The 16,805-nt window shown below is 44.8% G+C and overlaps 1 protein-coding gene across 2 annotated transcripts; it reads left to right on the forward strand.

Moving 5' to 3' along the window:
* The first annotated feature begins 8,702 nt into the window (after positions 1-8,702).
* LOC103712358 (respiratory burst oxidase homolog protein C) lies at positions 8,703-14,751 on the forward strand. 2 transcript variants are annotated; one of them, XM_088719419.2, is made up of 12 exons: positions 8,847-9,708; positions 9,854-10,013; positions 10,165-10,213; positions 10,469-10,582; positions 10,675-10,956; positions 11,062-11,106; positions 11,324-11,710; positions 11,798-12,009; positions 12,145-12,247; positions 12,414-12,493; positions 13,039-13,619; positions 14,025-14,751. In XM_088719419.2, exons 1-12 carry the CDS (start codon positions 9,132-9,134, stop codon positions 14,132-14,134), a joined length of 2,700 nt encoding a protein of 899 aa, XP_088575545.1. In that variant the 5' UTR covers positions 8,847-9,131; the 3' UTR covers positions 14,135-14,751. The 2 variants fall into 2 exon arrangements, with proteins under 2 accessions (XP_008797083.1, XP_088575545.1); XM_008798861.6 differs by having other exon boundaries at positions 8,703-9,708; positions 10,675-11,106.
* Positions 14,752-16,805: the final 2,054 nt, after the last annotated feature.

Raw genomic sequence — 16,805 nt, forward strand, 5'->3', positions numbered from 1 at the left:
TATCCAGTGTTCTAACACTCCACAGCAATCCAGCTTCCAAGGACGAATCCGAACTATTAGATTTTCCTTTTGAAGTTTGGACCAATTATTGAATCAGCAGCCTCCATTCAAAAATCCAACTCATTGATTGAGTGATACAACTCTAAAATTTAGCGTATTGGGAGGTCTAGAGTTGCAAGAGGAGGGCTATCCAGTGATTCTAATATCCAGCTCAGCAATCACCGTTTTTAAATTTTTTATTTCTTCTCAGAAGGAAAAAAAAACTGAGCTTCATATGACCTGATCCGCATACAAATTTTTATCAGATATTGATGAGATCAAGGGAGATCGGCCTCCGTCCCGTGCGTCCAGCGCTACGACGGGATCTGCCGCCCTCCGACCTCGTCCTCACTGGTCTCAAACAGCGGAGGCGACTGCTTTTCCTCAGAGATATTGTTCGCTTTGAAGGGGGTTTCATAGTCTCCTCCCAACGCACGATTTTGTCCCACAAAAAACGTCTCTGAAGAGAAAGGGATAGCCCCCCTCCATTTAGGGAACAGATCTCTCCACTATCTAGTCGATGTGGGACTAAGTTCGGATCCTTTATTTTTACGATAAATATATTTTTTTCTCACTCATTTACCCTCCTTCGGTGTTTCTTAGAATTTTTAAAATTATGTCATACTGTTATGTTATTTAAGATATTTCTATATTACTTTAAAGACTCGTATTCTAAATAATTCGTACTAAGGACTGAGTTAGCCATTCCAAATCTCCTATCTTATAAAGTGCAAGCAGCCATTAGCGAGCCAATTTAATCTACTTTGATGCTTGCGTCCTTGATCGCAAGTCACCGCTTACTAGAAAAATAAATACAAGATGCCACACGCAAGTGATGCGACCGCCTGGTGTCCTTGTTGACGCGTCGCATATTCTTATAATTATCTAACAAACGACAGAGCTTAGCTTTTTTCGTAATGTAGATGATATTTGAAACAATGATTAGTAACGCAATGTACAAAACTTCCCAAAGTTTTTAACGTATGTTGTGCAAAGAAAATGGCATAAACATGCTGAAATTCTTCGCTTGAGAGGATAACTAGTTTACTATTTTCAAAAAGATTAAGTTATACATGTACGGCACGGAGGTGCCTTGTAGCCTTCTCAAACGTGTGGAAAACTACCACCATCTCTTCTTCTTCTATACTTCGGTTGCTTGTATTGCTTCCCAACGCCCATGGGCCATGGTATATGAAGCTTTAGACTATTTTTTTTTTAAAAAAAAAGATATGGAATAGGTGGAGTTTGATTTCGTTCATGCATGCGAGTCGGCTCTTGGTCCTTTTTCGCGCTTTCCTTTGGTTTCAACGGCATGAACGCGTGCTTACGAACTCTTTCATCGGCTATGTGGTTTTATGACAACAAACACGTTCGCAGCCGACCATTTGGATGTCAAAGGAGGAACTTCATACTCAGGAAGGAATCCGAAAGAGATTTCGCTATGGCTATAAAAAGAGAGATTAGATGGCGACCAATGTGATAAGAAATGACCCTTGCATGCCACGTCAGAGAAAAATCAAAACGGAATCTTTAAAAATCTTCCTGGTTTAACAGAGTTCTACGTCTCTCTTGGAGATAGGATTTTGCGGATTTGTCAACCCACCATCTTCACCTTGGAAGCAAAAATACACTTAAAAGAGAGACATGGAGGTGAAAAGAAAATTTTTATTATCCAGATCCCATCATAGCTTCCAATTGGAGCGACTAATACCATATGTCATAAGAATGCTAACATTAAATGTTAAGATAAATTTAGTTTGCTAGAATTAGAATAGATCGGAATGAAAATCGAATGATCAGTATCAGAATCAAAATAAAATTTAAATATTAGAGAAGAGTCAGAATCGAATTTTGGATGATTGAGGCATTTCTATTCTCTTTTGAAATTGAAATAAAAATAAAACTTTCTCCACTCAAATGGCTGTAATGGAGATCACTTACTTATTCACGTTCGCATTCTAAAGTCTCACCCTCCAACCAAGCATGCCTCTAATTCATTCTAACTTTTAATTAAAGATGCATTGTTGCTTACAACTTTCGATGCAAATCAATCCCAACCCGAACAAAGAATACTGCCCATTTGCGAGAATATTGTTATATCATTTCATCAAGGCTTCCTGGCCGTCGGTTCTTGGCAATCTAAAAATGTAGCCCATGTCCACTAATATACATTCCTCTTCAACACGTACGTCAAAAAAAATAAAAAAATGGATAGGGGGAGCTGACTCACTTTTTCCATACTACCTCCAAAAAAAAAAAAAAAAATGTAGCCCATGTGCCTTGATACATTCTAAGGCCATCCTATAAAGTTAAACAGAAACATAGGACACTTTCAATTAATCTTTATTCATGTTATTAATTTTCATGATTGGATTGAGCAGTTTCTTTCTAGATACGTGAGATCCTAAGTTTATCCAGCTTGAGGATTTCCTTGCCTGGATTTCGTTGCTTGGACTCCTAGCCAACCTAACCTTTTTTTTTTCTTTTTTTTGGGAAAAGGATGGACCCATTGTTGGCTCAATGGATTGGAGTCAATAATCCGACTTGTGAACATAGCGATCCAACTTAAATTGTCAGAGTTTGGGATTAGCAGAGGGGGTTCCGATCCAACTTTATTAAGTCTCTATATTGAATGAATGTTCATAAATTTTTCCTGCAAGAGCTCAACCTGTCGCATCAAATTACAATTAAATATTTTATTGTATAGTTTTGCTTACAAAGTTTTGCAAAATATGCTATATTAAATATTTTAAATCATTTCCAATCATATCAATTTTTATCTATTTTTATGTCCACAAGTTATCTCATTCAAAATCGTGGATCTATTGATATTGTCAAATGCCCAGGGTCAAATTTCTGACAATTTAAGCTAGCACAGATGTCCAATTGTCGATTAAATGAACCAATTTGAAACGTCTTGCCAACAAAGTACGGATGAAACACAATTATCCAGTTGTCAATTAGATGAACCAATTTGAAAAGTTTTGCTAACATAGTATGAATGAAATACAAGTTGCCACAAGAAAGGGATATGGCCACCTCCTATCCTATATATGTTGTTGTTTAGGTCTGATATGATCTTAAAATTCTTCACCTATTATATAAAGAAACGCTCTTTTTAGTTGTGTTAAGAATGATGCATTGTGTAAAGCAGTAACATAGTAAGCCTAATTTCGTGGACATTTTGAAGTACCATACCCAACATCGCATTGGTGTATATATCCCAAAAAAAAAGAAAAGAAAAGTCTCTATAGAGCATAAATAATTTAAATATTCCCTTAGAAAAAAAATTATGTAATATAAAGCACAATATTACTATGATGTGGGGGTTGGAATGACATTGGTATGTCTTTCTTAGATTTTATGTATCGAATGCTATGCACGACTAAATTAAATAGAGAAGAAATTACATGAGAAAACTCAGTTTTCAAAGAGAGAGAACGACACAACCTTAGAAATTGGCATGACCATGTCTTTTTTTTTGTCTATTCCTTCAACATGCATCCAGAGTATTGTGTGACGAGGAAATTCCATGGCAGGAGAAAATATGCTCTCATAGCCTATCATTACGCATGCGATGGGGGTGCCTAATATTTTATAAGAAAATACGATTAGAGAATCAAGAAAGAACCACTGTTGGAGCGATGATGGAGGTTTACATTATTCAATGACCTTGATATTCTTATATTGTGCATATTATTCAATGACTTCAAGATTTTGCAAAACAAATATAAATAAAAAGAGCTAGCCCTTATTTCATGTTACTATTAACTTTGTGGTCACATAGAATGGATGTGCATGATGGAATTTCAATTTAGTTATGCCTTGGTTGTATCATACTCATGTATTTTTTTTTTCTTTTTTCTTCTTTTTTGTTTTTTTAATGACGAGATTGAATGAGACTTGATGGGAGGCAAAATAGATTGTCCTACTCCGGCGTAGAGTCACCCAATTCCGGTTGAGCAAATCTTAAGATCGAGCATGCCAAACTTTGGTCCCGCCAAGAGCCAGGCCGACCTCGAACCCTGCCGATGGCCGAGTCGACCTCAGTCAGAGGCCAGGCTGACCTCGAACCCCGCTGAAGGCTGAGCCGACCTTGGCCTGAAGCCGAGCAGACCTCAGCCCTGTCAACCTTGATCCCGTCGAAGATCCCCTAGATCCCATACTCAGGTAGCCGAACGACCAGATCGTGCGATGTGGCAGACCTAGGAGCTTCCGTAGCAGATCTTTCTGAATCGTGGTGTTAAAGGCCGGTCATTATGACAGCCACTTCTGAAGGCAGGGTATTGATGACTGGCCCCTCACACCACCAAGTAATGCCTCGAAGTGAGTGCGCACATAACGCATTAAAGAGCTTCCTCGACCACTTTCGTGACATGGTGGACCCTCAGAATAAATTTGAAAAGATATCTCCCGAATTCTCCGCCCACGAGATTGATTTCCGTGCTGTACGCCACCTCCAACTAATGGCCAGTTGATCACAATCGACCGAGATTTCAGATAATGGCCGAGACCCTATCCTACAAAAAGGGGGTAGGAAAAGACCCTCAAAAAGCCATTATAAGCTATTACAAGCATGATCAAATGATAAGAGATCATCTAAGGCACTCATAAACCTTTTCAAAAGCCCGGCTAACTCAGCCATCGAACGGCCTTCGCCGGAATCTCCGGCTAAGGCTTTGTGCAGGTACCCTGAAGCGCAGAAAGTAGCCTTTTTTCTCTGTCCCAGTCGGCGTCTTCTCGACTTCTTCCGGCATGGTCACCCTCAGGCCAAATTTCAACCACAACAAGAGTCATGTTATATCTGCTTCTCAGAAGCAGACAAATGAACATGAAGAAATGGGGCCAGACAAATGAACATGAAGAAATGGGGCCAACGATCTTAAATTTGGACCTCTTGGGAACCTCCAAAACAGTCGGGCAATAGTTTATCTTGCATGTGATGTTTGGACCACCTAATGTCTTGCTCATGCATGTTCTCTTCTGAGGTTTCAGCTTTGTATCTAATGGGAATATATATATATATATATATATATATATATATATATATATATATATATATATATATATATATATATATATAATTTAAAATTTTATCTAAAAAGGCTAGTCAGAAGGTATTTTTTTGAGCTTCTTAGTCCTATATAACTAGTAAAGATTTTCTCGGCAAATAATCAAAATGGGACTAAACACACACACGTCCGCACGAGTCCTCACATCCTCCCCTTGTTCAAGCTCTAACTTTCTCATTAGGCTATGTGTTCAAATTTATTCAAATCTAATCACAAGCACCACGATCGACTCGTGGTCAGCCTCTATGAACTTATGCTGTAGTGTCTCCTAGTCTAAATAGACTATGGGTCGAGTTCGCTCTGATATCATTTGTAACAACTCATGACCTCACCCAAAAAGACTAACTGAAATGTATTTTTTTTGAGCTTCTTAGTCCTGTATAACTATCCCAAGTTTTTTCGGCCAATAACCGATGTAGGACTAAACACACGTCCGCACGAATCCTCACATACTCCCCTCGTTCAAGCTCTAACTTTCTCATTAGGCTAAGTGTTCAAATTCATTCCAATCCAATCATAAGCACCACGATTGACTCGTGGTCAGCCTCTATGAACGCATGCCGTAGTGTCTTTTAGTCCACATAGGCTATGGGTCGAGTTCGCTTTGATACTATTTGCAACAACTCAGGACCTCACCCAAAAAGACTAGCTAAATAGTATTTTTTGGACTTCTTAGTCCTGTATAACTACCCAAAATCTTCTCGGCGAATAATCTATATGGGACTAAACACACGCATGTATATAGACACACGCACACTGTGTCCCCCAAATATACAAAGTTAAACCATACTTCTACAAAGGGAATAATATTGTCCGAGACTAATAGGCCATTGTTTTGTTAAAATCAGGGAGCAATTAGACAAATGAAGCAATGAAGAACTGTTTGCCATCTGTTGGATAGCATCTATCAAGCTACGTAGCATGGGTGACAGCCGAGAGTTGATCATTAGAGCCTAAGCATCTGACGCACGGTATGATGCGAGCACAAACTCTTAAAACTGCCAACTCGAAGCCCTCGAGAACTCGGTGTGGACTTGTATTGGAAAGCAATATATGCACGGTAACAAGGTATTCGACAAGTCAAAGAAGACCCACTAGCCAGAAATTTTCAACGCACTGCATTCTCTTGCCTCTGTCGGCCTGCTAGTTATTAGTTGTGCATTTGAATTACCAGCTGGATCTCAGCGTTCGCCACGGTAGAAGTCCAAAAGCGGAGTTGGAGGCACCGTGTCGTGCTCCAGGAGCATTACAGTGGTAGGATCGGTGCCCACGCCTCTACAAAAGTGTAACAGCGACCGGAGATCTGCGGTAATACCTAACAGCTTTCCTTGGAGTGCAAGAGCCAAAAACCGGAATAGTATGGCTGGGCTTTAAAGGTTCCTGAAGACAAATGCGCTTAGGACACGAGTCTCCCACCAACCCTTGGCTTTACTTTAGTATGATTTGTTTACTTACTAACTATGTCTCCTACTGTAATATTGGAGGATCGGAACATTATCCGGGAGATGATTGGAGTTAATTGAGTGTGGGATCAGACCTGCCGTACTTCCCTATATGTCGTCTTCTTCTTCTTCTTCTTCTTCGGCCGAAAAAATGGACCAGATGCATAGCTTCTTTTCTTTTTTTTTTTGACTCCCCCACTCCCCCCAAAAAAGATCAGATATATATTGAGAAAACATTTCGGAAACTCCTCTTAAGACTAAAAATATTCTTAGGAACGATCGATGTCTTTTTTTTTAAAAAAAAAACAATAACTATCTCATGATGTGGTGGAGCCAGTCTCGCTCGCTGTGATCTACACCTGGCGGGATCGATCGAGTTCCGGACGCCTTTAGCGGAGTCTTCGTAAGAACAATGGTTCGTGGGTGGGAAACCGCCGGGTTGATGGGCTGCGGACCGTCCATCTGAGCGCAATGAGGGATCATGGACGGACGAGATTGATGGCCACCGAATTGGCCATGGGCGATGCATTAGGATGGTTAGCAGACAGGTCGATCTAACCTGTCAGCGCCGGGGATCACGGATTGGGTGGCAAATTGCGCGGAAACCCTATCCGGTCTCCCCCCCACCCTCTCTCTCTCTCTCTCACTGTCTCATTGTCCACGTGTCCTAGTCTACCTTCTCCATCCCGTTCACCCGCGACGAATTGACGCGTTATTACCTGGCAGTATGGTACCGGTCGCTGGGTCGCCGGTCCGGTTCAGAAATGGTTCGATGCGAGGCAGCGAGGTACCTAGGCTCGTCTGTGAAAACATTAGAATTTGACGCTTCCCGGTCAACAGCCGGCGGAACGCTGCAAAAGAGGGTGATCGATTGATGTATTTGAGGATAGTTGGGTCACGGAGTTACTTATCAGACGTTGGCCGATGATGATGAATACAGACAAGCTACATAGGAGGTGCCAGACAGACTGATTTGGAAGCCGACGGACAGAGTACGTGCCAAAGATCTTCATGCTTGGATTGGCAGAGATCTAGACAGACAGATCGATGCAGGTAAGATATGGAGGATGAGGCTGCATCCTCGTGTGGCGCTCTTCCTTTGGAAGGGAGCTTGGGGCTGTCTTCCGACTAGAAGCGTGCTAGTTAGGCGGGGGTGAGGATGACATAATATTGCGAGGTATGCCCGAATATCGAGGAGTCCAGATGCCATGTCTTACTTCTCTGTCCCAGGGTTTGTACGGATTTGGAGTTATTTATTTGCACCTTTACCCTCGAGGTGGGAGTCAGTGGAGGATTTGTTACTGTTCTTGAGGGACTCCTTCAGGAAGCCTAGCACAGCCAAGTTGGGGATAGTGGTGGCCTATTTACCTTATCATATATGGCTAAATAGGAATGGATGCTTATTCGAGGGGAGAGGGTCGCTCCCAAGGATTGTAATGGACAAAGCCGTGGCCCAGGCTGCGGAAGTCTTTTTGGTAACTCCATCGACTTCATCTGAGTTGGTCAGGGATATCTGGGTACCTTTTCTGCTGTTGCAGCGCCAAGGTATGCTTCTCTTTCTTGGGTACCCCCACCCCCTGGTTATCTTAAGGTGAATTTTGATGGCGGTATGGCGATGGATAGAGCTTCCGGTGAAGTGGGCTTTGTTGTCACGGACTATTATGGTAGATTGATTGTAGCTGGTGGTCGAAGCACACCATGCTTGACTGTTGCTGGGACAGAGCTACGAGCAGCCTGTAAAGGTATCCGTTATACAAGATGTGTGCTGGGTGTCGATAGATTGTGCATTGAGGGAGGCTCTGCTACGGTGATTGACTGGATACGAGGAGTGGATAGGTATAGCGACGATCACCCGTTGATTCGAAATATTCGCAGATTGGTTCAAAAGCTGTTTGCCGTTCAGATTGGCCATGTGTATCGTGAGGTGAACAGAGCTACGGACTGGATCACCTCATACGTTGCACGTCACTCTGGAGGTGTCATCTGAACGAGTTTAGCAGGTGTTCCTTACTTATTGCACTGTTTACTTTTATTTGATTTGGCGGAATGTGCTTAAATTTGATTTATTGGAAATGGAATGTCGTTTTGAAAAAAAAAAAAAAAAAATCGAGCGCTCAATTAAACCAGGCGCAGCAGCTAAAGGGAGAGCGTATACTACTAAACAGACTTCTCCATCTCCTCTGCCGTTTGACCACCGCCTTTCCTTCTAGAACGGCGGTAGGAACATTACCCGATTCCACACCCACCACTCCAGCCCCTATATTTATATATATATATATGTTTATATCATATCATATCATAGCATATATATCCCATCACCAAAACTCCTCACCATAACCAAACATAGAGAGCGGGTGAGAAAAATACCGATCTCTTCCTCTCCACCCCATCTCCGACCGATCCACTTCCCAAATTTCCTTCATCCTTCATTCTTTTGTTTCCTCGAGGTAAGAAGGAAAAAAAGAAAAGAAATCCGTCTCGGTCATTGTAGTCGGGAGTTCTTCAGGTACTAGCCAGAGAAGAGGGGTTATCTTGTTTGGGAGAGTGGTTGCAGTTGGGGATCTGAGTTCTAGAATTAATGCAGAAGATGGGGACGGACGACGGGAGGGGCGGCGACCACCAGTCAGACGTCGTCGAGACCGAGAGCATCGGCAGCGATCGGGTCCCTTACAGCGGTCCCCTCAGCGGGCCACTCAACAAGCGCGGCGGCCGGAGGAGCGCCCGCTTCAACCTTGCGGACTCCGCCGGCGGCGACGACGAGCAGTACGTGGAGATCACGCTGGATGTCCGCGACGACTCGGTGGCCGTGCACAGCGTGAAGCCGGCGGCGGGCGGGGACGCGGAGGACCCGGAGGTGACGCTGCTCGCACGGACGCTGGAGAAGCGGTCCGGCTCCATTGGGTCGTCGGTGATCCGGAGCGCGTCGTCCCGGATCCGGCAGGTGTCTCAGGAGCTGAAGCGGCTGGCGTCGTTCACCAAGCGGCCCGGCCCGGGCCGGCTCGACCGCTCCAAGTCGGCCGCCACGCACGCTCTCAAAGGCCTCAAGTTCATCAGCAAGACCGACGGCGCCGCCGGCTGGCTGGCCGTCGAGAAGCGCTTCGACGAGCTCGCCGTCGACGGCGCCCTCCCCCGATCCCTCTTCGGCCAGTGCATAGGTCAGCTGTTATCATCAATTACTCTCTCTCTCTGTTCCTCTGTTTCTTCTATAATTTTCTCCGTTGTTTTGAATTGTTCTTACCATCTAAGGAAAAGAAAAAACTGGAAAAAGAAAATAATGGAGAAACGGAATAATGATGGCAGGCATGAAAGAGTCCAATGAGTTCGCGGGAGAGCTGTTCGACGCGCTGGCGAGGAAGAGAAATATAATCGGGGATTCCATCACCAAAGTGGAGCTCAGGGAGTTCTGGGACCAGATCTCGGACCAGAGCTTCGACTCCAGGCTTCAGACCTTCTTCGACATGTACCCATCCTTTCTCCCGCCCTATCTCTCTCTCCAGTGTTCCGTACCCCTAGTCTCTAGGATGATATGAATCTTGTGCTCGGTAATCCCGGTTTTCCGGAAGCTATGGAGCTGGAGCCGTCGTGACATTAATTTTATAAAATATATGCAGGGTGGACAAGAACGCTGATGGAAGGATTACAGAAGTAGAGGTCAAAGAGGTAAGGAAGAAGATCACTCTCACAACCTCACGAGTCGGACTTTGTAGTTTTGCCGGTGCGAGACCCTCACCCAGCTACAAATGATATCTTGGAGGATGTGAATTTTGACCCGTCTTTTTGGGTGGCTGAGAATTAGCCGAGACTCGGCTAACTCGGCAGTCCCATCACCGAGTCAAACTTCTCTCTGTGTCTCTCGCTCTTTTTAGCTAAACAAGCCATGCTTAGCTACATATTTGATGTATGGGTTATCAACAGATCATCTTGATGAGCGCGTCAGCAAACAAGCTATCCAAGATCCAGGAACAGGCGGAGGAGTATGCCCGCCTCATTATGGAAGAATTGGACCCCAACAATCTTGGCTACATCGAGGTAAAACGCCATTATAAAAAAAAGAATCATGCAAAAACTGCAGATATATATATTTTTATGCTGATCTTTAGGAATGACTGGTGAATCCTCAGATATACAATTTGGAGATGCTCCTGCTGCAAGGACCAAGCCAGTCGATCCGGGGCGGGACGACCAACAGCAGGAACCTGAGCCAGATGCTGAGCCAGAAGCTGAAGCCGACGGAGGAGCCGAACCCACTCCGGCGGGGGTACCAGCGGACCAGGTACTTCCTGGAGGACAACTGGAAGCGGGTTTGGGTGCTGGCTCTGTGGCTCGCCATCTGCGCCGGCCTCTTCGCCTGGAAGTTCATGCAGTACCGGCAACGGGCGGTGTATCACGTCATGGGCTACTGCGTCTGCGTCGCCAAGGGCGGCGCCGAGACCCTCAAGTTCAACATGGCCCTCATCCTCCTCCCTGTCTGCCGCAACACCATTACCTGGCTCCGCAACAAGACCAAGCTCGGCGCCGCCCTCCCGTTCGACGACAATCTCAACTTCCACAAGGTAGGTAGATATAAATATATATATATAATTCTTTTTCTTAATTAATTACAAGCTATATCCGGCCTTCTCCACTCCTTGTTTTGAAAACTTTTGCCTTTAAAACGCGACATGATTGATCTCATCTAATTAGAAAAGTATTAATTATAAGCATTCAAAAGCCAATTATATAAGCTTGTCGATTTTCTTCTTTTTTTCTTCTTTTTTTTTTTTGCAATAGGTGATTGCGGTGGGGATCGCCGTTGGCGTGGGACTGCACGCAATCTCGCACTTGACCTGCGACTTCCCGCGGCTCCTGCATGCGAGCGACGCGGCGTACGAGCCGATGAAGCCATTCTTCGGGGACACGAGGCCGAACAACTACTGGTGGTTCGTGAAGGGAACAGAGGGGTGGACCGGGATCACCATGGTGGTGCTGATGACCATCGCCTTCGTTCTGGCCACCCCGTGGTTCCGCCGCGGCCGGATCGGGCTTCCCAAGCCCCTGAACCGGCTCACCGGTTTCAATGCCTTCTGGTACTCCCACCACCTCTTCGTCATCGTCTACATCCTCCTAATCATCCACGGCATCTTCCTTTACCTTTCCCATCAATGGTACAAGAAAACGGTAAGTATATTATACCACAAGTCCCTTAATAATTTTCTTCATCTAATCCCCTCCGAACATGAATTAATCTTATTTAATTAATGGCAGACCTGGATGTACCTGGCGATCCCGATGATCGTGTACGGGACCGAGAGGCTGATCAGAGCGTTCAGATCGAGCGTGAGGCCGGTGAAGATACTGAAGGTGGCGGTGTACCCCGGGAACGTGCTGTCTCTCCACGTGACCAAACCACAAGGCTTCAAATACCGGAGCGGCCAGTATATATTCGTCAACTGCGCTGCCGTGTCTCCCTTCCAATGGTGGGTAGCGTGCGTGTATCATAGTAGACCACGTACGATCGCTTGTTGTTTAATTGTTAATCTCCGTTATCTCGGGATGGTCATAGATTCCCGGCTTATTAAATTAGCTAATCTCTGTACTCTGCTGCAAAACAGGCACCCGTTCTCCATCACTTCAGCCCCCCAAGATGACTACCTCAGCGTCCACATACGGACGCTCGGCGACTGGACCAGACAGCTCAAAACGGTTTTCTCGAGAGTATGTGGCCTGCTGTTGAAAATTTTGCTTTTCATGCTTGTAATTTTGGGTAGAGTAGATTAATTTGGTGGCTTCTAACTAGTAGCTTGATGGCTTAGAGAAGGGTAATTAATAATACTTTAGAGGAGTGCCAGCTAAATGGGCGGGATTTGGTTGACGTGATCAGGTGTGCCAGCGACCGGCCGATGGGAAAAGCGGGCTTCTGCGAGCTGACTACGATGGCCACGCCAGCAGCCCCATTCCAAGGTGAGGGCTCCATACAGTTGTCTTTATTATATTATCCATCGATTTCCCACGCGTCAAGTCGCCTTCGGTGCAACATCTTTTGAAAGGGAAAGAAACAAGCGAGGTCGGTCTGGAGTCAGATCGCTGAGCTGGTGGTGTTCGTCGTTTTCGGACCCGTTTTCAACAAATTAAGTTTCCGGACGCAGGGGCTGAGCTGGCTCGGCTCAGGCTCACATGTGGAGAACGACGAACCTCCCTTTCGCTCCCTCTACTTGCCCTTGCCGACCGCTCGCACTCTTCTTTTCGCTTCCTCGTCTCTTTCAATGATACGAGATGCATCTTTACCTTCTTATAATATATTTACGGCGTTAAAAATTAATTTAAAAAAATGGAGAAAACTGTACCTATGAAGTTAACAAACGCTATTTGGAGAAGCGCTTGGACCTATGAAGTCTTAATTATTATTTTTTGGTTGTGGGAAGGTCAGTTACATTGTTTTCTGATATCCGAGCAAGCTTTTATTTATAATTATTCTAGGTAGCTCATGGAATTAATATTGCATGCAGCTTGCCCCGGGTGCTGATAGATGGACCCTATGGAGCGCCGGCCCAGGACTACAAGAACTATGAAGTGGTGCTGCTGGTGGGGCTGGGCATCGGCGCCACCCCGTTCATCAGCATCGTCAAGGACATTGCGAACAACATGAAGCAGTTGGAATCGGAAGGCTTGCTGGACTCGGAGGGCGATCGGGATCTGGAAGGCGGCGTCGGCGGTGATGACGGCAGCAGCAGCAGCAAGAGAGCTGGAGGCAGCAGCCAGAGGCACGGCGGAACGACGTTCAGAACCAGGAGGGCCTACTTCTACTGGGTGACGAGGGAGCAGGGGTCGTTCGAGTGGTTCCGGGGGGTGATGAACGAGGTGGCGGAGACGGACAAGAAGGGGATGATCGAGCTGCACACCTACTGCACCAGCGTGTACGAGGAAGGGGACGCCCGGTCGGCCCTCATCGCGATGCTGCAGTCGCTGAACCACGCCAAGCACGGGGTGGACGTGGTCTCCGGCACCCGCGTGAAATCCCACTTCGCCCGACCCCACTGGCGCAACGTCTACAAGCGCATCGCCCTCAACCACCGCGACCAGCGCATAGGTACGTCCGTCCTTCCCTCCCTCCTCGCTTGCCTGAATCCGGTCCTCTCCTCTCTTGATTTCTTGGACCCACCACCCCATGGCATAGGTCATACCCTTCACCAAATCTATAAATGAAAAGCTTCACCACGAAAGCTTTTGTTTCCTATGCTGGAGAGCCGGGTGCTCCTACCTTGCTTAGCGTACGTTCGCTTTTATGGTGCACTAGGGTAGAAACAGTGTCTTTATTGTAGTAATTGCACAAAAGCTAAGTAGGGACTGTGTTTATTTCAACTACGGACACCTCTAAATTTAAAGAAGAATTAATATTCGCGTACAAGTTACATCTACTCTGCTGTTTAAGAGCTGCCATTTTCTTGCTGCTTGGTTTTCACTCGCCCTGATTTACCGTAATTCGTTGCTGTAGGTGTGTTCTATTGCGGAGCACCGACGCTGACGAAGGAGCTGCGCCAGCTCGCGCATGATTTCTCACGGAAGACCACCACCAAGTTCGACTTCAACAAAGAGAACTTCTAAGACCCAACCCTCTAATTGCACAAATACATATATACTAGCTAGCGTCGTAGAAGAATAGCAGCAGGTTCGGATCCACAACTGTAGGATCCAATTAGCTAAGTGCAGAGATCACTCCCCCTCCCTTGTAGAGCTCTTGTGTATATATATATATTTATATCTGCTAGACTCTTTTATTACTAGAGTTCAAACGTCAGGCTAGCCACTAAATTGCGCTGTGATGGCTTTGAAGAAATGGCCCTGAACACGTGTTCTGGGGGTGGGGTTGATTTAAGAGCCCGGCATTTGGTCAGAGAAAGCTTTGGATTCAAGGGGAGTGGTTGAGCGGCTGTTGAGCGTCGAATACCACCAGGAGGTCCGCCACCAGTCACCACCAAACCACCCGAAGACCTACGATATAGGAGCTCATCCTCCCCCGCAATGAGCGAAGTGTGTTCCCTCATGTTTCATTGGTTCCTTTTCTTTCTCTCTCTCTCTCTTCCTCTAAAATTTTTGTTAGTAGCAACTTGTGTGGTGCATATATAATAAGGTAGATGTATACATCATGTCCATGTTAATAATTGTATGCAGCTGCAAGGCTGAGCACCACTCCACTAATGAGATATTAATGACTTGTGATAGATGATGTTTTGTTTTTCGACTTATTGCTACTTTGGCCGCCAGATATTAACATATATTCTATTCGAGTGGATCTGATCACTTTAGAAACATGCACGCATACTATTATACTTATATTTAATTCCTCTGCGCAGGCAGGGAAACAATAAGATTTGTATCCTGAGCCATCCTTTCAGAGTTTCAGTCGCCCCATTACAAAAAAATTAATATCAAACTAATATTCATTGTAAGTCCAATCTCCAAATAAAAGGTCGACATCGCCTCTAGATAAAAGAACAAGTGATGACCTCCGGTCGTAGTGGATTCCACGAAACACTCTGCATCCCACCTAACTATTTAACAATTTATAGGATGCATTGTGCGTGCACCAGCCAAGAAGGCTGCATCCACCTATACCCGTGTGTTTATAGCATGCATGTCTCGGAGAACCAAAAAGTTGCAATAACAGCATTAATCCCACCACCTTCCACTTGTCCGGCAGGAAGAACCACCAAGCGAACTAGCAATTTGTAAATATTTTAGGGCGAACGAGAAATGAGGAAAATATGTACAAATAGCAAGCCCGACCTCTTCCAAAATTCATTCCCAGGCCAAACAAAGGCAAATCAACGTTGTAGACCGCAAGTCGATTAAGAGGCAAAGGAGAGGGAGATCGACTTCACACACCTTCAACACCCTTAGCAGAAAGCAGACCTCTTTTTTTTTATTTTCGAAGAGAAACAAACAAATTTTAAAGGACTTTGTTTGTAGACCCAAGCCATCCTCGGCGACGGTGAGAAACATTCAAGAATGCGAACCACAAGTTGACATAGTAAGGTTGCAGTTGGTTGAGGAATAAGAGAGAATAAAATACTCTCAATTCAATTATTCTACCTTTTTTTTCAACCAAGTCCTCATTTCAGCACGAATTAAACTACATTTTTTAAAAAGGTGGAATACCTTTTCTTCTCCTAATCCATCTATCCTACTTAATCTAGGAATAACTCGCTCAAATGGAAAGGTGGAATAATTTGACTCTCCTTTTGCCCCTCCATTTCTATCCCACAACCAAACACAGCTTGATTATAGGGGTGTTTGGATGTTGGAAGATAATATAAAATTACATGGATTGCAAAATAGTTCGAATAGGTGAGATGGCCAGCAAGCATAGCTGAACCCTATCTTTTAGGGATAGTGAATTCCATTTCCAAGATATTGTATCTTATTCTTGAAGAAGAGAAATTATGTACGCTTACCGACTGTCATGTCTCGTTAACCACTCCCTTCTCATGGCGAGTTTCAACAGAGACCTGGCCGGGAAGCCGATAAGATCTTCCAGTATCCAGACATCATCTAAACATGACCAAAAGAAGGTTTCTTCTAGCAAAGTTCGCAGATTCCAATTCTAACCTGCTTTTGCCTACTGGTTTTACTAAATTATACAAGCCACCTGAAACACCATTAAACATCCAGCCCCGCCTGAGACAGTCACAATATACAAATCCATTTTCTATTTAGACTAATTTCATTGTGTCAAGTCTGACGTGGACTCTGATTTCGGTACATGGCTAAAAACAAGCATACTTCAATGGTTTCATAAATTTTCGCTTTATATATGCCAACTCAATGTTTATATTCAGCAATTCATATTATCCAATAAATTTTAGCCAATTTCTTTGTTCGCAGATCTAAAACACCAACAAGGACATAACCTCAGACACCAATGATTTCTGTCAACCATTCAATCCACTCTGCAGCAACAACAAGATGAATGCTACCAAGATTTTTCCGAGTTCCTTCCAATACGACATCAAAACGTAACTAATCAGCACCATGAACCAGGGAATCCTTTTGTGGCAGTCAAGCTACCAGCAGATCAGTTAGGGGTACCATCAAACTGACGTGGCTATCGCCCAAATTAACTACTACGCATCTCGCGCATTCCGTTCCTTGGTGGCCTGGCGCACTATCGCCTTGGCCGAGAAATCCTAATGCGTGACAACCAACCCGCCAAGGTGCGAACGCCACCGCACCGAGAATATAGAAAGCTCATGCAATCATTAAAGAAGCGTGCGGG

Source organism: Phoenix dactylifera, chromosome 4 (genome assembly GCF_051530095.1).
Source record: "Phoenix dactylifera cultivar Ajwa chromosome 4, Ajwa_hap1_PhDact_Kaust_v1.1, whole genome shotgun sequence".
NCBI classification, from domain to species: domain Eukaryota; kingdom Viridiplantae; phylum Streptophyta; class Magnoliopsida; order Arecales; family Arecaceae; genus Phoenix; species Phoenix dactylifera.